The 23882-nt window shown below is 51.8% G+C and overlaps 1 protein-coding gene across 8 annotated transcripts in view; it reads left to right on the forward strand.

Moving 5' to 3' along the window:
- Positions 1-20714, forward strand: part of AMBRA1 (autophagy and beclin 1 regulator 1) — a 178546-nt gene extending 157832 nt beyond the window's left edge. For all 8 annotated transcript variants that reach the window (XM_060606511.3, XM_060606515.3, XM_060606517.3 and 5 more), the window contains 4 exons: positions 3956-4095; positions 11661-11753; positions 13274-13467; positions 19122-20714. In XM_060606511.3, coding sequence (XP_060462494.1) covers positions 3956-4095; positions 11661-11753; positions 13274-13467; positions 19122-19627 — 933 coding nt within the window. In that variant the 3' untranslated portion in view covers positions 19628-20714. The remainder of the gene's footprint in view (positions 1-3955; positions 4096-11660; positions 11754-13273; positions 13468-19121) is intronic.
- Positions 20715-23882: the final 3168 nt, after the last annotated feature.

Below are 23882 nucleotides of genomic sequence, written 5' to 3' on the forward strand. Positions count from 1 at the left end.
GAACATCTGTAGCCAAAGCTGGTGAAACCAGGTCTCTGCCAACATGAATCAGCAGCTGGATTTTGTATCCCACCCCACAAAGGGTCTCCAGGTCCTGATAATCCTTCTCTAACGTAATGGAATTTGGTGGTACAACTTCATGGGGTGTCTCTCTTGTCAGAGGGAGAGAGGGATTTTTGGCAGGCCACCCAGCTTTGTCCTTGACAAGTGGTAAGGAAACCTTTATTGGTGATATATTTGGGGTGTCTTTAAGTGAAGGCCAGAGCTGTCCCTTAACACTATCTCAGATCTTCTTTCTTGTCAGTGCTGATGAACCTTGAGTGTACAGAGCCAGAGCTAGACCCCACTGGAATCTCCCCCAGTCACTGGGCCAGATAGACTGATAGTTGAAAGCAGAAATGTTGGGAGAGTGGCCAGAGGAACCGTCTGTCAGCAATGGGGAACTTGTTGGGCAGATACTCTTTTTGTCATTACGGCTGACTAATTGTGAGGAGAATACCCCCCTCTGTGAGGTGCTTTGAGAGCTCCAGCCAGAGAATGGAGCGGAAAGTCCATCTCTGGATGGTTCTGAAGATGGGCCAGGTTCTCATTCCTCTAGGCTCCTTTAATTTCAGGCATGTGTGAAATCAGGAGTATTGGACCGGATGGCCTCTCAGGACTGTAAATCAGAGTCCTGCCCATCTGGCACCCTCTGTGCTCTTACTACACCCCCTCCCCCATATGTTTTGCTCTCATCTCCCTCCTTCCTACCCCCACATTAGAGTGTGATAAGCAAGCTGGTGCTTATCAGGAGTCCTGGAGGCTGCTGATCCTCACGTGGGATCTTCTGGCTTCCTGCCACAAAGCAGGATTTAGTCTAATACCCAAACACTAGAGGAGATGGGCACTTGGGAGCTGCCCTTTCAACGGTGTTTAAGGACTTGACGGGGTGAGGGGCCCGGGGGAACTGCCATAGAGAACAAATTGATGTCCCATGACTACTATAGCCATAGAGGTTGTGACTATCTGTGCAGCAAGGTCTAGGGTTCTCAATCTTTAATTACTTCTCCCCAGTGCATTTGACCTTGTCTCACCTGAGCTGGGTCATCCATCATACTGGTCTTTTGAGGGTTTTGTCTCCAAAGTAGGTTCCTGTGCTTAGAAGCAAATTGATAGTATTTGTTAATTTTTCTGCAGCAACAGACTATAAAAGGTAAACTTGTGACATGTGAGAGGCTTCTCTGCTTCTTTCCTGGTCTGGAACATTTCTGGAAGAATTCTCTTCCTCTTTGAGACCCATCAAAAAACTCAGCACAACCTTAAAGCATCTACTTTACTAACCTTATTACTCCCCCTTCTTACAAGGCTACTTTCTCTGCCCAGCTCCCTGAAGTTAGGAATGAATCATTGTGACTTCAGCTGAGACTCCCTTGTGAAGCTTTGTAGAACTGTCACAGGTCAAGACCGAAGCTCCCCTAATCCAGCCCACTAAAATTAACACACATCCCTCCTTAACCCTGGTGTACCCCACTCATGCCATCTAACCTTGGGGTGAAGGGAAGTTGAACAGTCAGTGATCCCAGACATAGTTGTTTGTCCTTTGAGTGTGTGTCCCAACTCATTTAACCATGTGGCCTGCCGGTGGGACAGAAACTATTGATTTATCTTATGGGAAGGAAAACCTCTGTGAGAAAGGGTAAAGGCACCACACCCCATCCCCTGACTTGAAGGAAAGGGTTGAATAGGTGCAAAGGGAAAAGACAGGTATTGCCACCTCCACAGAGAGTCAGCCATTGAGGCTGGTAGAGAACGGAGCAATGAGTTCGTTCAGAGCGCTGCTAGATACGTGTGTGCAAGGAAGAGACTATCCAGAGGTCAAGCAGCCATGTTCTACATGACTCGTTTAGAAATTCATAAACTCCATGGGGCTCTTTTTTTAGTAGTCTCCTCAGTTAGACCAAAGATTTTTGCTAATTCTTACATTTGGAGTTGAGTCAGAAAGAGAGGGCACGGGAGGTTCTTAAAGCAGCAGCTGTGGTGCTGTCAGTCTTCTGCCTCAAAACACAGCCAATTCCGTATCTGTAAGAGACCCATTCAACCTCAGGACCATTGCAGGGCCGTCCGGGCGGTGTGCCATTAGCCGCCCAGGCACATTTCTCAGCGCCACAGAACCTGGAAAATTATTCATAACAGGATTCTCTGTGTATGTGTCGGTATGTTGAGAACTCGTGCTGCTGTCCTCTCCATTCTGGAGCCCGTCCTGGTGAAAGCATTTCAGACAGATAGACACCAAGGCACATGAACAAGTATTCCCACATCCAGGGCTGCTTATCACTTCATTCTTATACGTGCAGTGGACCCTTAGCTCAATTTTTACTTATTTCCTCCTTTTTTTTTTTTTTTTTTAATTTTAAATCTCTCATCAGGATAATTTTAAAAGTAATAATTATTGTACCACCCTAAATTCCTTGAATATTACTTTCTAAACCACATCTCATTTGGTCTTCTTTGTTTTTTTGTTTTTTTCCATCAGGGGACAGGGAAAAGCAGATCATCCCTACTTTCATCCCTACTTTAGATTAATCCCTGAAGAGGCTAAAAGGGAAAACATTGACTACAACTCCAGTCGATAGATTCTTGGCTTCATGTCCTCTTTGTAGACCCGAACCATCTTTTTTGAAGCCCCAGATGCAGATTCCTGATAATAATAGCAGCAGTTACCATTTATGAGCTTGCACTGTGCTGGACATTTTATACACATCATGCCTTTTCATCTCTCCACAATTATTTGGATATTGGTGTTGTATCTTTTTTTTTTAATGTTTATTTTTTTTAAGAGAGAGACAGAGCACAAGCAGGGAAGGGGCAGAGAGAGAGGGAGACACAAAATCTGAAACAGTCTCCAGGCTCTGAGCTGTCAGCACAGAGCTGGACATGGGGCTCGAACTCAAAATGTGTGAGATCATGACCTGAGCCAAAGTCAAACGCTTAACCAACTGAGCCACCCAGGGGCCCCTGGTGTTGTATCTTTTTAAACTGAGATCTGGAGAAGTTACTGTTCTAGAGAAGTGTCAGGACTCCAACCCAGGGCTTCCTAGCTCGAAGGAAAGTCCCCATCCTTCATTCTCCCAATGTCCTGCTCTCTGACTAAAGTTGCTGTGGAATGTCGTGCAGCTCAGAGGCCAGAGAAATTGGAGGCTCTCTTTCGCCTACTCCAAACCCTTAGCCACAGCTGAGCTGCCTCCTGAGAAAATAGTAGCTTTGGAAATAAGCCTACTATTGAAGGGAGATTCTCCCTTGGAGAAATGGATATGATCTATTTAATGGTGATTTATATAAGCTAGAAAGAAGTCATGTACCTGTGTGTTCAAGATTCCCCTCTTCCCTGCTTCCTACATCTTAGCGCACCTTTTAGGTTTCCTTAACAATAGCAGTTTTAACATTGCTTTTAATTAGATGAATTAAGAATGTTCTCTGGTGTTATCACCCCCTCCCGCCCCCCTATCACCTTCAGTTCTCCATTGCTGTAAGAGCTGTGATTTCCATGGTAACGGGACTCCCAGTTGAGCTTGGCTCTCACTGGTTTGTCTGGTCAGGGGAAAGTTAGGAGCAGACCTTCCTGGGGAGTGGAGCTCTGATAGCCTTTCCAGGGGGCTACCGTAAAGCCACGAAATGAGAAGAGCTAAAAGGCTGTTATGTTAAGGAGAGCATGAGCAAGCTTCCTGCAGAAAAGCCTAAGTGACCCCTAGCCTTGCTGGACAGAGTTGTAGCCTTCTCCTAAAGTAGAGGGCCCCAGGCTCCCCCTGCCACCTCAAGTTCTGCAGTATGTGTAAGAGGCCTTCTGTTCCCAGCCTAACTGGCTCCTTTCCTCCCTGTGGTTAACTTGCTTCCGGCCATAGAAGGGACTTGGTTATTCTTGGTGACAAATTGTTTCTCCTCGAAATCTCTTTTCTTCCCTCTTTTCTCCCCCACCCAGAGAGTTTTCAACGTCCTTTACCCCATGCCTGCCGACCAGCGGAGACATGTCAGCATCAACTCTGCCCGTTGGCTGCCCGAGCCAGGGCTTGGCCTGGCCTATGGTACCAACAAAGGAGACCTGGTGATCTGCCGACCAGAGTGAGTGGCTCAGGGCGGGCGGCAGCACGGGTGGGAGGGGGTCATCCAGGCTGAGGATGTGAGTAATCAGCACCATCTGTGGGTCTGGCCGTGAGGTGGGGTCTTGTAGAAGGGAAATCGAAATTCTGCTAGAGCCTGCCTCATTCTCTGCGTCACTCCATGGAGGGTCCTTTTAACTTGAGGTTGCTAGCGTTAGCTCTCCGTCCCAGAAATCTTCAAAAGACTGGTTTAGTTATTATGTCTTCTTAAACCTAAGGCAGTATTTTTTTTCTTTGTTTTCTCTTGTTCTCTGGTTCCCTAGTGATAGTAAAATTTCTCTGCAGGCAAAAGCATAGATATCAAAGATTCTTTTCTAAACGCTTTTTGAAAAATTCAACAGGTGGTCTTAGGTTTGTATAAATGCCATAGTCATAACTTAAGAAATAAAATTGGAAATAGAGTATTGTTAAAGCCCTAATTTGTCAGGCCACTGATCTCTAGCAGCCTGGCTCTGTGTCCTGCCTGTTTTCCTTTCTGCTTGTGCTTCATAACAGTGAAGGCAGATTGGAAAGCTCCATTTAAAATCAAAATGATTATCCGGTCATTTTGGGGTAGGAGGGGACAGGGAACCATAGCACCTCTGTGTTGGGTCCTGATGACACCCCTTCCCCTTGTGGTGTTTTGGAGGACAGAAGTCTATTCTTTCACTTGAGACCCTGGGAGTCAGCCAGGTCTGTCATCAGTTTCCAGACCCAGCCAGGTGGGGCGCGTGAAGCTCTGTGCTTCAGTGCAGATCAGGCTGATTGCTGCGTGGGCCGCTGCAGGGTTCCAGCAGACTAAATGCCACTTCTGCCTCCAGACCGTCCTAATGCTGTCCTTCACTTGGTGCAGCGCCTTCTCCCAGGGTGTTCTGCAGATCACAGAGCATGGCGTGACTGGTCTGGTAGGGTCTCTGGCTGTTGGAAGTGTCCACTTTGCCTTTTAATAGGGCCTTTGGTGGTTTTTCCTAGGGTGTGTATTTGGGTCAGTTCTTGCAGCCTCGTAGATGACTGGTGACTGAGCCCTTGTCAGCTGAGCTAGGGCAGTAGCTCAGGAGAAAGGAAACCCGGTTCTAAGGGGAGCTCTTTCATTCTATCCTGAATTTTTGGAGCCCCTCCCAAAGAGAGGCTGCCATCTGAGACTGTGGTTCTGCCAGCTGCACTGTCCTCAGGCTCTGTGTCCAGAGAGCCCCTTTCGCTAGCTCCTTGTGCCTTTCCAGAACTGTGCCTGCCTCTCTGAATGACCATGCCACTGTTAGCCCCGTCGCTGGGTCTGTCTGTCTCTGCCCTCCCTCTGGCATGACCGTAGCCGTGGAATCAGTCTGCTCTCAACTCCCTTCTTTTTCCCCAAAACACATGAGACTGCTTATCTTATCTCTGCCTCTTAGACATTTATAAGAGGACTCTAATAGACATCTTCTCCAAAGCTGGCACAGAATTCTGGACCATAATTTTATTCTTAACAACACTGTAGTTATAGGCCCTTCTTAGTCCCCATTTCCCCAAGACATCCTTCCTCAACATTATTGTCTTGTCTGTAGCTCCAGCCACTGACCTTTGTGCCAGGCAAACTCCCATCCCCTTCCCTTGCAGAAGTGGCCTGCCCCTCCCGAGGCACAGTCTCTACTTCCAGTTTATCGTGGTCCCACAAAGGCTTTTGTGTCTGAAACCCCGGCCTCCGCACTTGGTGTGAGTCACAGACACCTCAGCCAAACATGAAGCTGGCTTTGGCCTCTCTTCTCTCTTTTCTCCCCATATGTCGTCTTCAAGATCCAGCTTCACTAGGCTGGAGCCATCCTGGACTGCCTGGGGTACTCTTAGCTGCAGGAACTCAGGCCTCTTCCAGGAGCAAGGGAGCCACCAGTATTTGACAGCACGAACAGCGTCCCATCGCAGACCAAGTTGCGTTGGCCTGAGAGAAAGAGAGCTAGCTTGGCCTACCTGTCTTGGGGTTGCTGTTTTTCCTGATTTCTTGGGTCCTTTTGGCAAATGCCCCAAATCTTAGGGTGCGTATTTAAGGGAACTATGCAAATTAAGACAGACATGACTCTGTCCCAAGTTGTTCAGAGTTTCTCTGCTTCTCAGTCCCCTTCATATCTGTGGGATTTGGCTTCAGGCAGGGAAGCCCGAGCAGTATTCCGGTAAAGAAGGGAAGACTCAACTCAGGTCTCCCAGCAGATCAAAGACAGAATTAGGCTTCCTGACTGTCCAGTCCAGAGCTCTTTCCTACAGCTGGTTTTTGTGGGGTTTTTTTTTAACCTTTTTTCAATCACAAACACCTTTGAAATTCTGATGGAAACAATGTACATTTTTCCACAGAAAAACATACCACAAGAACACACGATTTCATAACTCTGTTAAGACCTCAAGTAAAGAATGCAGCTCTAGGTTACGTTGAGGCATTTAAGCGGTCAGATGATGGGGACACAGTGGGAAATGAGAGAGGAGTGAGAATGTTCACATCTTTTGAATAGTTGGTGGTTGGTCTCTGGCCTAAAATGAGGAGAACAAATGAATAGGGAAGTAGGAGCTCAGGGTTGTGTCTCCAGTAGGCAGATGCCTGAGGCTCACCGCCCATCCCCTTGTGATACAGTTCTGGCACACCCTTTCCCGAGGGCACAGCAGCCAGCCAGCCAGCTGGGCCAGGATTACAGCCCTCCCTCTAAAACAGGTGGCCGTCTTTGTCCACAGACACAGGCAGCTGCACCTCCGTTTTGTGCTTTCAGTCCTGCTCTTGATTTCTCCTCCATTGTCTTAGCCTCCACACTCTGTCCAAGCACAAAGACAGAGGTCACAAGCCCCCGGGGCATCTGGCACTGAAAACCCACTGAGGTAGAACAAGGCCTAAGGAAATCCCCATTGCTCCAGGGTAGGAAATTCTTAGGACAGGTGAGGAGATGAACAGCTGGCCCTGTAGCCCCTGCACAAAGCCAGTAGGGTGGCGGATAGCCCCGTCACCCCACCCTTCCCAGCAGTGAGGCGCTCCTTTCTCCTTTGCTTTGCTCCCCCACCCGCCACTCCTCCCAAGCTGCTGCTGCGCCTCTGGCTGACTGCCAGCCCAGCCAACACCCCCAGTGATAACCATAGTGGGCGTGAAGTACCAGATTGATGTGAGGGGGTGCTTGCTCACTTCCGGCTTCATAGATCAGCCCTACAAATGGGGGGGAGGTGTTGCTGGGAAGACCACTGCTTCTCAGAGTCAGCTCTGAAGACAGAATTGAGGGACTCATGCCAGAAGAAACTAGGCCAGGACCGTGGGGCATCTGGCCCCCTGGCTGAGTGTGGGGCCCTGTCAGCTCTGTCCCTTAAGAGGGAGCTACCACTGTAAACAGTGATTGCAATCAAGCATCACTGACCAAGGAGGGAAAAGGCAGATCCCCGAGTCAAAAGAGGAGCCACAGAGACTTCATGTTTCAGGCTGCCCCACAAGAGCCAGGTGCCAGCTCTTTCCCACTTTGCAGAGATAGTGGGGATAGATGCCTGTCCTTCTTTCCAAAGAGACAGCCATGTGGGCCAAGCCTCTGCAGCCATGTAAGTGACAAAAGAAAGAAGGATGTTCTCAAAGGGAATATTCCCTAGATGTTCAGAAGTTCAGGGGTGCCTGGCTAGCTCAGTCAGTGAAGCATGTGGCTCTTGATCTCAGGGTTGTGAGTTTGGGTGCCACTTTGGGTGCAGAGAATACTTAAAAATAAAATCTTTAAGGGCATCTGGGTGGCTCAGTTGGTGAAGCGTCCGAATTTTGATCCTGGCTCAGGTCTTGATCTCACAGTCGTGAGTTTGAGCACAGCTTACAGCTGCTACTGAAGGAACCCAGGCGTGAAGTGGAAGTCCATTTGAAAAGGCTGACGCTGGGGCGCCTGTGTGGCTCAGTCAGTTAAGCATCTGACTCTTGGTTTTGGCTCAGGTCATGATCTCACGGTTCACAAGTTCGAGCCGCACGTCAGGCTCTGTGCTGACAGCTCAGAGCCTGGAGCCTGCTTTGGATTCTGTGTCTCCCTTTCTGTCTGTCCCTCCCTCACTTGTGCGCTCTCTCTCTCTCTCTCTCTCAAAGATAAATAAACATTTAAAAAAAAAAAAAAGGAGGGAAAGATTGACCCTGATTGGCCTTCCATGCTTCTTCATACTTTTGTGTATTGGTCTGGCTTCCAGGAAGAACCTAAGGCAAACAGTGACTGTTTGATCCTAAGACCCAAGGAGAAAGCAGATGAGTCGGGACCATTCTTCAGCTTGTAGATGGAAATCAGTGATACTGGGTATTGAAGGCCAACAGTTCCAGTAGCTAGAGAGTGTATCTTCAACTCTGATCCTTGGTACAGTACCTGGAATTCTATCCAAACTTTCAAAAACATGAGCTTGCTGTAGTCGAGCTGCTCTGACCACAGAAAGAACAAATCAGGGTGAACAGTAGACCTGTTGGTGGGGGGGCAGAAAGGAAGGAGGGCCTGGACGGCACATCTGCCAGTCTCCATTGCCTCCTTCTGTTGGCTGTTGACCTCATCACTGAATGTCCCGAATTCACAGTTCTGAGCTCACAATGCATGCTGCCAGATGGAAAGTGTTTAGGGGACCCTTTCACCATCAGCATCATGCTAACAGTTCCAGCTCATAGAATGGGCCTTCAGGTGGCTGGTCCTCTGAGACAGGAAGGAAGGTTCTTGGTCACGCAGTGCATAGCTCGGCGTAGGTTTAGTGTGAACAGTTTGTTGTCACTAACCAGCCCTGGCTAGCAAAAATTACAGAGGAAGGATTTGGCAGGGACCCGGATGGTATTGCCACCTGTCAATAAATCTTGACAAGTTTGTAAATCAAAGGCTCCCTGGCAGCTGGCTTCACATGGTGCCTCATGCAGCCAGGATTTGGCTTATCAGAAGCTATAGTGATGACTTTGTTTTTGGAGGTCTCTGCTGTTGACCTCTAGCCATTTGCCTCTTCCCTAATGGAAGGTCCTCTCCTGTCACCTGTGCCCTGCAGCGCCCTGCTGTTCTCAGACAGTGCCCACAAAAATAGCTGAATGTTCCAAAGGGGAAGGAGTTGCTCCTTCTTAAAGGGATGGTTTGAAGATCACACCAAATCCGCAGCCCAGCAGGCCCTCAGGAGTAGCCAAGAGGGGTTAGTACAGAGCAGGGAATGAAGGGTATTTGTGTCTGGCTGTGGCCCTTTCCCTCCAAAGATGCTGGTGTGCCCTCAGGTGAAGCCCAGTCCCCAGAATCTTCATGACCCTTGAAAGGGGCTCAGGCCTAGGTTGGTTTCCTTTCACCTGTAGTAGCACAGCCTCCTGACACACAGTCCCTCCTCATCCGAGCCCTGTCAGGTGCCTGTCCTGGCTAATCTTGTTTAGGAAGGAAGCACCTTACCTCACTCCCCCACAGCTGTCTTTCCTGGCTTATCCTCTTGACCCACTGGCTTTGATTTCTCTGCTCTTTTTTTTTTTTTTTTTAATGTTTATTTATTTTTGAGAAAGAGAATGCAAGCAGGCAAGGGGCAGAGAAAGAGGGAGACACAGAATCCGAAGCAGGCTCCAGGCTCTGAGCTGTCAGCACAGAGCCTGATGCAGGGCTCGAACCCATGAACCGTAAGATCATGACCTGAGCCGAAGTCAGACACTTAACTAATTGAGCCACCCAGGTGCCCCTGATTTCTCTGCTCTTTATTGAAGAAGTTCTGCCGTTAAAGGAAAATGACCTAGGCCTCTCAGTTGAAAAGCTAGCTTTCATTGGAGCTTGTCTTAGCTTGGGCATCCAAAGCAGACCACCACAGACTGGAGGGCTTAATCAACAGAAATTTATTTCCTCACAGCTCTGAAAGCTGAAGTCTCAGATCAGGGGCCAACATGGTTGGGTTCTTGTAAGGGCTGTCTTCTCACTGTGTCCTCACCCAGTGGTGAGGAGAGAGAGAGCGTGCATGAGATCTCTTTCTTACCCTTCTTCTTTTTTCTTGTTTTTTTGTTTTTTTGTTTTTTTGTTTTTTTGTTTTAGACTTTATTTTTAAGTAATCTATACACACAGCGTGGGTCTTGAACTTTACAACCCCGAGATCAAGAGTCACATGCTCCACTGACTGAGCCAGCCAGGCACCCCATTTTCTTACTTTCTTATAAAGCCACAGCTCTGTTGGATTAGAGTCTTACCTGCATGACCTCATTTCACCTTAACTACCTCCTAAAGACCCTATGTCCAGCTATAGTCACACTGGGGGATAGTGTTCCGATATATGGATTTGGGGGGGTACAGTTCAGTCCACGGCTGTGCTCTTCAAGCACAGTGCTCATGCCCTGTCTCATTTAAGAGCAGAACTGGCTGTTTTGAGTATCTCTTAACAGTCTCCACAGGGACACCAGAGTTCTGGTTTTTTTGTTTTTTTGTTTTTTAATTTTCAAGTGAGGTCTGTGCCCAGGGTGGGGCTTGAACTCATGATCCCGAGGTCCAGGAGTCTCATGCTCTTCGCACTGAGCCAGCTGGACGCCCCAGGGACACCAAAGTTCTGATGGGCCCAGACACCTCTTCCTTATCTCCTATTCACACCTTCAGCACAGCACCCCACCCTCAACCACAGTGACTGCTAGGTAACACCTCTTCCTGGAAAGAATCTTTAAAAGCAAAGCAGTCTGTGTAACGGGGCTGCTGCCTGTGATGGTAAGTCATCATGGAAACGTCAGAAGCCACTGCTTCCCTCCTGGCAGCGGTGCCCTATGACACTGGCAGAACCGCTTGATGGTCCATTACAGGGAAAGGAGGAAGCAGGGCAAGGTTGGCAATCTGGAGAACTGGACAGATAGAAACTCCTCTCCGCTGTCAGCAGTGCGGCCAGTGGCCACTCAAGGGTCTCTCTTCTACGCCAGTAGGAAGTATGGGGACACTCACAGGGCCGTCTTCTCTAGGAGCACCTTTCCCCACTGCTAGCCCAGCCTGCCCTGGCAAAGGAGGCTCTAGGTCTAGAATAGAAAGCCTTGTGGACTATTCTGGCTCAGTGGGGGCTTTTCCCTGCTTAGACTTCTGAGCTCCAGGCAAATTAAGAATGGCAAGATGCCCTGGTTTTCCTTCCTCCCTGCCCCACGGCAGCAGGGAAGACCCAGTGGCAGGAGCCTGTGCTTTCTCTATTTCGGATCACTAAGCCCACACTTGAGGCAGGGCTGTCTGTGGCACCCCGTCCCTCCAGGGCCTCCCCAGTCTCTCATTTGCTATCTTAGCTCCTTTCTTTGTGCCTGAAGAACACTCAGCCCACTGCCTGCGTACAGTGTGGCTATTTTTTAGCTATCTCTTAGTCCTGAGGAGGAGCTGATGAGGCACTGTTCAGAGGAAGGAAGAGGCTAAAAACCCACCACTACAGGCATTTGGGCTGTTGGAGATTTGTCCGCACTGCTCCAGCACTGCGCTTCCTGGTGGAAATCTCCAGTCCTTGTCTCAGCTCAGCCCCAAGAGAGACAAAGGAGAGATGAAGGAGGGCTACCAGGCCACAGGCCACAGAGCCTAGGAGGTGTAAGGAGTTCTGGCCATTCTCTTTCTAATGCTCTCCACCTTTTCTCCTCCACCCTTCCCAACTGCTTTTCAGGGCCTTGAACTCTGGTGTTGAGTACTACTGGGACCAGCTAAACGAGACTGTCTTCACTGTCCATTCCAGCAGCAGGAGCAGTGAAAGGCCAGGGTGAGTTTGGGAAGGAGGAGGGCACAGCTGTTGGAGGCCTGTCCCTTCCTCCTGTTTCCAGTGGGCTCTCAAGCAGTGCCCTCAGACTGCTCCGGGGCTCTCTGGGTGCCTCTCCTCAGCCACAGCAGCTCCTCTTTGATCTGCTTCATGCATTGAGCTTTTGCACACAGTTGGATTCGAGAAAAGTATTCTATGGCAAAGGACAAGAACATGCTCTGCTCTTAGAGTCTTGACTGAGAATAAGCTAGGACATCCTGTGGGCTTCTCCCATCCTGGCCATGGTATCTGGGCACACTGGGGTGACGGGAGAAGACAGAGCACTAGGGAGGGATGCTGTCCACAAGAAGAGTGCTGGGAGCCCAGGGAGAATCTGTGGACAATACCGCAGGTGACCAGGGCCTCAGGGACCAAGCTGCCCAGAGCTAGCACCCAGGGACAGACACATTCCCAGGGGCCAGTTAGAGTAGGAACCTGGTACTGATCCTCTTATCAATGTATTAAGGAAGACTGAAACATTATGAGAAAAAAGTGATGGGTCAGTAATACATGCAAGGGCATCACTGCTTCCTAGAAGAATTACAGGACATGGCTAGAAGAATAGTCCCCAGAAGCAGCTAGAAATGAGTAGCTGGTGACTGTCATGGAAGTCCTGGGCCCCCTCTGCTGCCAGCTGTATCTATCCCAAGGGTCAGTGCCTGGGAAATGCGCAAGGAAAGGGGTGCTAGCTTTGGGCCTGGGCGTTATTCATAGGTCAGCTGGGCTGCCTACCTTCAAGGGTCTGTTGTCAGAAGGCCCTGAAGGAGGAGCCCAGAAGGGCCTCATAAGAATCCTGATACTTTTTCTCCAAAGTGGAGATCCAGTGGAAATTCCAGGAATTTAAACTGGAATCTTGTCAGCATATAGTTAGAAGGAAGGAAGGAAAAGCTAAGAGAAGAAAGGTCCCTTCTACTGCTCACCCTTTGTCCCACAGATCTCAGCTGGTGGCTTCCTGAACGTGGATAAGAGGTGTTCTGGTTTTTTTTTTTTAATGTTTGTTTATTTTTGAGAGAGGGGGAGACACAGAATCCAAAGCAGGCTCCAGGCTCCAAGCTGTGAGCACGGAGCCTGATGCGGGGCTTGAACTCTTGAACCACGAGATCATGACCTGAGCCGAAGTCAGATGCTTAACCGACTGAGCCACCCAGGCACCCCTAAGAGTCTTAAGATGAGCCTTCTCTACCTCCCCAGAAAAATCCTCATTGTTTAAGGGAGTGACTGCACTAACTGGCTTTGCAAAATTGGATGGTTCTGCAGCTTCCGCTCATTGTCCCAGAGCTTGCCCTGATCTGGAGGAGAAAGGACACAGCTGAGTTAACTACTTTTGGGAGGTAGCTGCAGCAGCACAGGGCTTCTTTCTCGTCTTAGCCTGTGGGCCCTGGTCCAGGGGACTGTTCCCTGAGGAGTGGCATGGAACAAGTAGAACTCTATGAGGCGTACTGTCCCAAACCCTGCCTGACTTCAGTCTGCCCTTCCCTCCCTAGAACCAGCAGAGCCACGTGGAGGACTGACAGAGACATGGGTCTGATGAATGCAATTGGGCTGCAACCCCGGAACCCCACCACCTCAGTGACATCTCAGGGCACCCAGACTCTGGCCCTTCAGCTGCAGAATGCAGAAACACAGACGGAGAGGGAGATACAGGAGCCAGGGACAGCAGCTTTGGGTCCTGGTGAAGGTAAGAGTCACGTAACACCAGAGGGGAAATATGACTGGGAATGGGCAGTTGGGACCTTCATCACCCCTCCTGGTCTGTCCGCAGAGACCAGGTGCTGAGAAAGGGCCCTCCCCTCTCAGAATGACTACCCTCTGACCTGCTTGGGGAATGTTCCCCTGGTGGCGTTAGGAGCCTCCTCAGGCAGGAACAGCATCTCCCTGATCTGGGTCACTGTTTCCACCCAGTGGAAGCTGAGTTGCTCTTACAGCTTTGCTCCACTCCCACCAAGTACCCTGACCTCCTCCTCCTCTGAAACTTGGAGGACCCAGGTTGTTCTTCCAGAGAGAGCACACAGGAAGTAGTGTAGATGGGAAAGACTGCAAAAGAGACTCACTGGTGCGAGCTCTTATTCCAGGGACAAGCACACCAGACCTTGGGCTTCCAGGGCCAGCCCACAGGATAGCTTGTCAAGCTGCTATTACACCCATGGCTCCTTGCCCTTCTGGCTGCAGCCGGCATACCAGCAGCCCCGTCCTTCACCTACCTCAGGTGTAGCTCAGCCAGCATCAGCCCTGGCTCTGTGCTGGCCTCACACTTCTGAGAACCAATTAGCACTTCCCAGCGGTAGAGCTCGAGCCACTTTGGAGTCTGTCGACAGCTGTGTTAAGCAGGCTGTTCTCACTCAGTCACTCTCCTTACCCCCACCCCAGCCCCCTTGCCGGTTGGAGCTCCAAACAAGGCAGCAGCCTCCAGCCAGACACATATGCTTTAGGTCTGTGTTGAGCCATTTGCTCAAAAAAACGTCCACAGAAGGAAAAACCATGGTGTGCATGAGGCGTGTAACAAATTCACCTGTGTCTCCCCCAGGGAATAGCTTTTCACACTCTAGTCACCCCACAGGGCACTGTCCCTCTCACTGTCATCAACTGAAATTTTTTATTTGTTTTTTAATTTTTATTTAATTTCTAGTTAGTGAACTGAAATTTTTAAAAGTTGAATCCTTTTTTGGTCTGTGGCCCAGGCCACCTCCCCAGCTGAGGCCCGTGACTCTTTGTGGGGTTCTCACCAGTTTCAGAGGCCTGAACCTCATTCCCTTCCTGTCTCCCCCGCCATAAAGGAGAGCAGGTGGTGGAGGGTGAACCATTCAGAGGCCAGAAGCACTCTTCAGCAAGAGTAGCCATCTGGCGCTGAAGTGTGGGCAGAGTAGGCTTGGATAGCTCTCTGCATCTGTTTGAGGCCCGGTGACCTTTGCCTAGAGCTCGGGAGCACAACCCTTCTTAGCATCGCAGTCCTTTGCAGAAGACCCTCACCTAGACAGAAGTAAGGGAGAGGTGTGGGTTGCAGGGAAGGATGTCACTGGCCAGCCTCATGTCTCCTGGGGCCAGGAGCCTTGTTCTGAGGTGCTTAATTACCCCACTGGACCACCTACCACTCCTACCACTCTGGTAGCAAGGCAAGGGACCAGGAAGCAAGAGTCTCCTTGGGTGCAGATGTCCTCCCTGGCCCCCCCATCCCCTTCCAGCAGGCAGGCATGGCAGCTCTGCACATCCCCACCCCCACCCCTGCCTCCTCTCTCACCTTACTGGCAAACTGGTGGCCACACCTGCCGGAACATGTAGAAGAAACCCTTAGTTAAGTTAGCTAACCCTTCTTGTTGGCGTAGCTAGGAGGTGGGGCCAGGAGGGATACGTCCCTACTCACTAGAAGCCCAGCTAGATTAGTGGGGCAGGCAGCTCTACCTGAGTAATTCACACTCTGGGGCTGCCCCTCCCTTAGCCCCTTCCCCGTCAGCACCAAAAGATTCCCAGGCTACTACTCATTTTCTTGCTCTATAAAAATTTGATTAAAACCTATTCCGCTCATTCTAGGACGTCCAGGAAGAGCCTTCCCCAGGGGGAATTTGCAGGTGTCAGCTTTTTAGCTTGTCCACCTTTAAACCTTCCCTACCCTGTCACTCAGAAAGGGAGGGGTGCGTTCCCAGGGCTCACTGCTTGCTCCCCTCAGTGAAACAGTGCCCGCCTGGCATACGGTAGGTGCTCAGGAAGTGTGTGGAATGAATGGACTTAACGGAGCAAGGGCCCACCCCTGAGCGTGGCTGTGCTGTACTCTTCTGTCTCTGACCTCGGAGAAGGCTTGCCCGGGGCTCCTTCTTGTCTGGTGAAAATGAGAGTTATTAGCCCCACTGCAGTAGCCTGGGCCCGGGGCCAGAGAAAAGCGAATGTGGAAAGTGAGGGACTAGAAAGCCAGCGGGTCCCCTGAGGGCAGGAAGCACAGCTCCTCTTCCCACTCAGCCTGGCTCCCCTCTTCTGGTCAGTGACAGCCCCAGAATTAAATGCAGTTACAGGGCATTTATGGGAACTTGCTGATCCCATCCTGGCATCCACATCCAGAAAGTACCTTAGAACTTGCCAAGGAAAAAATGTCCTGTCAACACTAACTCAATTTCCCATTTTTCAAAGACAAAAAGAAATGCTTTTGCTAGGGAAAGAGACAGTAGAATTAACCTCTGTGGCCACCACTGCTCCTCGAGCTAATAGCTTGGATCCCCAGCCACGGCTGCCTTTTCCCTTAGGCCCCAGTGTGTTTTCTTGTTGAAGAATGTGCCAGCTGCCTCCAGTGCCAGCTCTTAGCCTTGGCTTAGGGTTCCCGAGAGAGAAGCACAGCTCACAGCTGTGTGCACAAGCATGAGGAAGTCGTCCATGGGCACAGTTTAACTTCTTCCATCCAGTCTCTTTTGAACACTTACTTTATGGATGATACTGTGTTAGGCACCATGAATCCAAAGGTGTTGCAGAGAGAATCCGATTCAGAGATGAAGCCATCATCTCTCCCTTCAAAAAGCAAGTCCAGGGGCAACTGGGTGACTCAGTCTGCTGGGCGTCCAACTTTGGCTCAGGTCACAGTCTCATGGTTCTTGGGTTTGAGCCCCACATTGGACTCTGTGCTGATAGCTCGGAGCCTGCCTGGGATTCTCTGTCTCAGTCTCTCTCGCTCTTAAAATTAAAAAAAAAAAAAGTCCAGAAAGGAAACAAACACGAAAGTACTTCTCCCATAGCAGAGGAGCGACATGTGACTAGGTTTCAGAAACTGCCTTAAGTCTGAAGCACCTGTAAGCAGCCTGGGAGCCCTTTTATTCAGCCACACATTCACGTGACAAATAGACACCAAGTGCAAAGCCGTGCATTAGACACTGGACCCAAAGATAAATAAAACTTACTCTGAGACCTTCAGGGACTTGGAGACCAGAAGGGAGATGCCACAGCCACAGATAACTCACACAGAGAAGAGTGGGACACTGCGAGGGCTCAGGGAGAGAGCCGGTGGGGCGGTATTTACACTGACCTTGACATCCACAGTGTGTCCCTGGTGTACATGAGCAGGGGATTGGAAGGCACACAGAAGTGCCTAGTTGGGTTTGGTGTGGTCATTGGTGTAGGAAGAGGGGATAGTCTGGGAAGTGGCTCGGACCTGACCAGAGGGCCCTTAAATGTAATGCTAAGGCATCCTGACAACTTTGAGGGCTTTTGTTGCTGCTGGGTCTTAAACAGATTATGGACTTAACCAGAACTCAGTGAATCCGAGATTAATTAGAATGGTAATAGCAGCGTGGAGTCTGGGTGGAAAGGGGAGAGATCAGCAAGATCAGGGAATACAGCCACAGTCATGGTGAGAGGTGGCCAAGACCAGAGCCATGGGTGCAGTGGGAAAGGGCAGGCGGGGCTGGGCTCCCTGAGGGCCTGGCTGTGGCACCTCCCTTAGGGCACCAACGCAGCCCTGTCCTGCCCCTGGAAGTGAGCTACATGAGAAGAGCTGATAGTTCACCAGGCACAGAGCCCAGCACAATGAGTTCCAGTGCCAGCGGGCCTTGGGCCAGCCCACTGCACATCCCAGACCCAGCTGGGGAGGCCCTCAGTGCACAGAGTTCTTGGAAAGCAGTGGGGGTGGCAGTGAGCACAAGGAGGTCCCCAGGGGGCCTCGCCAGGCAGCTCTTTTGGCTCACAGGGTGGTAGCTCTGCTGGCACTGAGCCCCTAGGTTGACCTTTCCTCTTACCCTCTGCCCCCCTGTGGGAAGGCTTCTCCCCCTGAGAGAAGTGCTGAGAACCTTTCAGATCCTTTTCTTCTGCCCTGGGAGTTGGCACTGAGCTGTCTGAGGGGGAAGCTTGGAAGGGCAGCCACCTTGAGGGCCGACGGGTGGCGGGGGCAGGGGGCGGTGGATAAGTAGAGTGGACTGGGAAAAAAAGCAAGCCGCACATAAGTGAAAACCCAGACGGAGTCCCCACTGCTTAATGTTGATGAGAATCATCTAAGACCCATAACATGAGACTGCCAAGCACTAACAAGGAGGGAAAGATCTAATGGGGCTTTAGACACCATGAAGCTGTGAAACTGGCTGGAAATGCAGCTCTAACAAGGAAAGCAGAGAAAAGGGACTGGACAGGGAGGGAACAAAAAAAGTCTTACAAAAATAGCTGTTGACAATAAGTACTCAAAAAAGAAAAACCCTCACCATCAGCGCCCCCAAATCTGCAAAATCCCAAAATGGCCAGCAAGTAGCCAAAGAAAATAAATTGATAGTTCAGTAGTGCCAGCCCTAGCAGCCCAGGAGCCTTGATTATAGTTGCCCACAGCCTCAGATCAGCCCACCGAGGGCTGAGCACAGGTGGAGGGAAGGTCCTCAGGACAGAGCCCCACTCACAGACCCCAGGTTAATCACTACAGCCACCACTGACTGAGTGCCCACTGTGTGCCATTATCTCATTTCCTCTGCCCTGTGTAAGCTAGTTGTTTTCATCCCTTTTATAAAGTCTGGAAACTGAAGGAGGTGGATGTTAAGCGACTTGTTCAAGGTCACACAGCTAGTGAGTGCGGGACAGATTTGAGCCTAAGTCTCCTCTGCTCCCACACAAAGGAATGCTCAGGCCTTTGGGGAAGGAACAGAACCTTCTTTCTCTCCCTGGAGATGCGGGCTGAAGCCTCAGGTCTGGGCAGTTGGCGGTCTCCAGGGGAAGATGAGGGTATCAGGCATCCAGCCCAGCCCAAGGAGAATAGTAAATGGGAAACAGCTTGGGAAAGCTGGTGGGGAAAGGAGGAAGAGAGGAGACAGAATACCTTCTAGGGAACAGTTAAAAATCCAGTCTTCCTTGTGGGCTTTTAGAAAGTAAACAAAACACAGAAAAGACAGCAGTTTTGAAATGAAGTAGAGCAGACTGTTTGCTTTTGGGCCATACCCTGTAGTTGCCCTCTCTTTCTACAGACCAGGCAGCATGCCCTGTCCGGGGCTGGGTCTCCCAGGTTACCCAAGACAGGCAGAGGGCAGACAAAGCAAGCCATCTGCATCCACCTCAGTCCCCTTCACTCGTGTGGTAATTAGTCTGCCACTTATGTCGGAAGGGTCTTCTGGTCCAGCTCTGCTTCTTAACTGGCTGAGTGGCCTTGGCCACCTCATGCCATCCTAAGCCTCAGTTTCCCCACTGGTAAAACAGAAATGGAAATGACGATCATTTGGGGAGTCTTGTCTAGCTTTCAAGTCTCTGATTCTCAGAAGGAGGGAATTAGACTCTTCTCATTTTTGCTTTTGGCAAAGAATCCCCCAGCTCCTACTCACAGTGGCCTGCCTGCCTCAGAGGCCCCGGCCAGCCACGAATTCCCTCTGTCTTGTGTTCCATGCCTTCCAGGTGAGGGCTCGGAGTCTGGTGCGAGCGGGGAAGATGCCCTCAGCAGGATCCAGCGGCTGATGGCAGAAGGGGGCATGACAGCTGTGGTGCAGCGAGAGCAGAGCACCACCATGGCCTCCATGGGCGGCTTCGGCAACAGCATCATCGTCAGCCACCGCATCCACCGTGGCTCCCAGACGGGCGCTGAGCCCGCGGCCGCCCGCGCCTCCTCGCCCCGGCCCTCCGCCTCTCGGGGACTGCTCCCGGAGCCTGGGCAGCTGGCAGAGCGGGGCCTGAGCCCCCGGACAGCCTGCTGGGACCAGCCTGGTGGTGTCCCTGGGCGGGAGCTGCCCCAGCCCACCCTGCCCTCTTCCTCCCCTGTCCCTGCCCCCCTCCCCCTCCCCCTTCCCAGCACTGAAGGACCAGCCCTGCACTGCGACCTGACCAATAACAACCACCTTGCTGATGGCGGTGGTGGCAGCAGGGGGGAAGCCGCAGGCCCCAGCAGGGAGCCACGGAACAGGTAGAGACACACGTGTGTACTGGTGCTTCCCCTCGAACCGCTGAGCAGAAACCGGACCTCACAGCTGACTCGGAACTGTACACGCGGAAGAGCTGCGGGCTGCATCAGGGAACAGGAGCAAGAGGGTGGGGGGTCGAGAGGAAGTCAGAGTCAGTGGGCATGAGGCAGTCGAATGGGCAAGGCTTGCCTCAGGGGACTAGAACCTTCCAGGATCTGGAGCCCAGGGGAGCCATGCTGCTGTGCTACGTGTGAATGGAGGAGGAAGTGGCTATCCCTGCCATGAACCCCCCCCCTTTCTCTTAGAAACATGGCTTAAGAGACTCGCCCCTGGGCAGAGAGCCTTAGAAGGGTGAACCGTCTTCCAGATCTGGGCCAAACCATCCTGGACAGTGGCCAGTGGGGCACCTTTGCCCTGACTACCTGTTGCATGGGCAGAGCCACTAGGAGCCCAAGAGCAGGAGGAGCAGCCTGGCCCCCAGGAACCACCTCCATCTCTGAGCCTTCCAGAGCTTCAGCCTCTCGTATCATCTTATCCCCTAGAGACCACAGTTAGGGTCAGGCCAGGCTCCCAGATTCCTGAGGACAGGGACTTCCTGCACTTACTGATGGGGGACAACCATGGAGTGAAGGGAGGGGGGCAGCCTGCTTGCCTGATAGAGGATGGAGTCAAGGGATGGTGGGCAGGTCCTCACTCAGGAGTGGGGGGTGTAGGCTGGCCGGCCCCCAGGGCTTGTCCACCAGGCTCCTCTCCCCCGGCCCCCAGGCCCTCAGAGCAGCACCTGTGGGTGGCAGTATTAGCTGAGCCTAGGCCAAAGCCAGCCCAAGGCTGGGGGAGGGGATGAGACTCCAGGTCAGAATGTGAGGTCTCGGTCTGTGATTTAAGGTGTTGCATGTGGAATCTTGAACTGTACGTGTAGTTTCTAGTGGAGAAATCAAGGCTCTGATTATTTTGTTTTTAGTATGAAAATGTGATTTCTTTTCTGTTTGTAACTCATCATAGAAACATTGTGGTGGGAGGAGAGGGGATAGTCTGACTGCTAATGAGGGAAACACCAAAGATCTACATCATTAAAGTGATGACATGGCCCTCACCAGGCTCTTCTCTGTTTGTTTCCATGGAGGATGGAGGAGGGGGTGGTGATCGGTAGGGGGCAGGGTCATTGAACCAAGCTGGGCCCAGGTTCTCTCAGGCACTGTTTCTGGGGCTGCTGTCCTACGTGGGGAGCCCCATCTGTCCCCTCAGAAGAAGCTGGCTTCATACTACGTCTCTGTACCGCCACCCCCTGCTTGCCCCAGGTCTGCTAACGATTAGGGCAGCCTTAACAGTGACAGGTGGGTATGTAGGAATGACAGAAGGTCACTGTTGATTGCTTCCTACCCAGGACTGTGGGTCTGGAATGAAGATGTGACTGGCCAAAAAGCCGGGTCCCCTCTAGTCTCCAGAAACCACCCATAATGGGTGTCTGGGCTGGCCAGGAAGGGAGCTTGGTCTTGTCTACAGGCATCCCTCAAAATGCCATTTGCTAGAAAGTAGGGGAAAGATATTTGCCCCACTCTTTTACAGAAGCGTACAGGAAAAACAGAGCCACCCCAGGGATTTTTGCCAGCAACAGCTATTTCTTGACTATCTCCTGTGTGCCTCTGTCCCAGATGCTATGGGGCATGTAGAATTACAGATTCTATCCCAACAGGGACAAAACCAAAAGATCAAATGGTTGAGCAAGTAATACAAAACAGTGTGAAAATGTGAAGAGTTATTACATAGTCACAAACACTGGAATTTTCTAGCAAATTGTAAGAGTGGACTCTGGACTAAAAGACACATCAGCTAGCTGTGTGACCTTGGGCAAGCCTTTTCTTTGCTTCGCTTTCCTCCCTTGTAGTAGGATACAGGGCTTGTATTATGTAACCTCTTAAAGTTACTTGCAGCTCTATAATTTCGAGTCATTCGAGGTCAGAGAGCACTGGAGTGGTTAGGACCAGGCTTCCTTGAAGAGGTGGGGATATGAGTTACTGAAGGATGGAAGAAGAGCACCGCACTGCAATCCCTGCACTCTACCTACATATTCCACCCCCCCCAACCCCACCCACCAGTGAGAGGAAGAATTCCTTGTTTTGACAGTAGGGACTATGAATTTGTTTAGTGTAAACCATGCGCCAAGGATTCTTATTTTGATTCTCATCACAAAAGCCCTCTGAGATGAGTACTGGTGTTACCCCCAGACCACACATCTAACTGATGGAGCCAGGACTTAAACCCAGAGGGGAACCCTACTTTGTTATTTTGGAAAACAGGGTATGAAGAAGCCTTGTGGATGAGGTGATCCAAATTTGGTCCTGTCTGCCTTGCGTCTGCCCTGTCTGGCCAAGGATGAACCCAGCAGCTACCTCTCAGAGGCTCCTACAACCTTTCCGTCTCCACATCAACCCCTTTCCTTGGAAAGCCCTTGCCTGGTGGATAGAATCCTCTACTAGTAGTAAAGCCTCTGGGCCCCTTCTCGTAACAAGTTGGGTCAGCAGGGCAGAGCTTGGCAATCCCATCTAGAGACAAGGAATTAGGTTCAGAGAAGTTCTATGGACCCAAGTTGTCTGTGGAGCCAATTGGGCCCAAGGACCCAGGACAAAATTAGGTCCCTTGGCTCTCCACAGTCCTACTGTCGGTTCTGAATTGGAGGGGTCAACCCCACCCAATGGTAAGGATTTCAGGGAAATGGAAGCAGCTTTGCCTGATACAGTTTCTTTGGAACTCAAGGCAACGGTTGGAGACATCTCTGGTTTCTGTGGCTTTCCGTCCTTGGCCTGGCTTGTTTCCCTTGTTTAACTTTTTAAGTATCTGGCCTCCCCAACCCCTCCATTCCACACACACACAACACTACCACCTTCCTAGGAGCGCTACCCTGTCCTGGACCCTAGGAGAGATATGACAAAGTGGAACAAAGGCAGGACTGTCATCTGATTGTCCTAGGAACTAACTGAGCCTGTTTCCTCACCTGTGAAGTGGGGGCAAGAACAATAGCTTCTTTGGACATTGGTTATGAGGCTCATGGGAGACCAGATCATTCATGTAACGGACGATGGCTTCTCACTCTTACCTAGACAGCCAACTCCAGCTGCCCTGGGGAGCACTGGTCTGGACCTTCACCTCCTCATTCAGCATGGAGAACACACCAAAAGCCCCGCAGCGCTGGCTCTTGCCCCAGTTCCTACCCCTTCTCTGGCAGCTCCTGCCGCCTCTCCTCCCACTGCCTTACCTGCCTCTGCAGTCCCCCTCACAGCACCCCCACCCTGTCCTGGAGAAAGGCGGGGGGGGGGGGGGGGGGGGGGGCGGGACCTATGTTGTTTTTCCAGGGCAAGGAGTCAGCGGTCTGAAGGTTAACCGGGTGTTTGTGCTCAAAGAGTTTGGGGGTGACAGGCCTCAGGGCCTAGGCGTGGGGAGACGAATCCAACCCTGGCTGGCCCCAGGAAGGGCCATCTCCGATGGAGGCGGAAACGCCGGTGTCGCGTCGGTCGGGCGGAGCTCTCCGAGGTGCTGAAGCCACCGACTCAGTCCCGCGGGCGCCTCAGCCACAGACTCCCAGGCCCTCCCGCTTCGCGCAGGCAAGGCCCCTAATCCTCAGGCTCCGGCCACTGAGGTTCGCGGAGACCTTAAGAGACCGGCAGCTCGCCCTCTGGGGTCTCGTTCCGGGCTCCGCCCCAGGTGACCTTGGGCAATCAGCTTTCCCTCACAGGCATCAGTGAACTCGCCCACCAGGCCGCGGCTGAATGGGTTCGCGTCCCATCCTAGGACTGGAGGGAGGATGCGCACCCCTTCTCCGGCCTGGAGTTCGGGAGCGGGGAGCCAGGCGGTGGGGGTGGGGGGCCAAGCGGGCATTGTGCGCGATGGGCGGGCTTCTTTCTCCCTGGCGGACTGTTGCCTGTCTTCTCTCCAGCTCCTTCCCAGGCCCCGACGGCCCCTCTTCTCTGGCTGCCCGGCGGCCAACATGCTGCCCTGAGACTGGAAACTGCCGGCCCTCGGCTCTCCGCCCCGACGGAACCGTGACGGCTGAGCCGACCCCACCCACCCGTAACCTCTCGTTGGGGTCAAACACTCGCGCCTCCGAGGTCCCACTGTGAGCGGAGACCCGTAGGGAGTGAGGTCCGGGCTGGGCGCAAGACCACCTCCGGGGCCCGGGTGTTTGGTCAGAGCGGAGGCGGAGAGCGCAGCCAGACGGGGCTGCCAGCTCCCTCCCCACCCCGCGAGGGGGCGCCGCGTCCCCATG

The sequence above is a fragment of the Panthera onca genome, chromosome D1 (assembly GCF_046562875.1).
Source record: "Panthera onca isolate mPanOnc1 chromosome D1, mPanOnc1 haplotype 2, whole genome shotgun sequence".
NCBI classification, from domain to species: Eukaryota; Metazoa; Chordata; class Mammalia; order Carnivora; family Felidae; genus Panthera; species Panthera onca.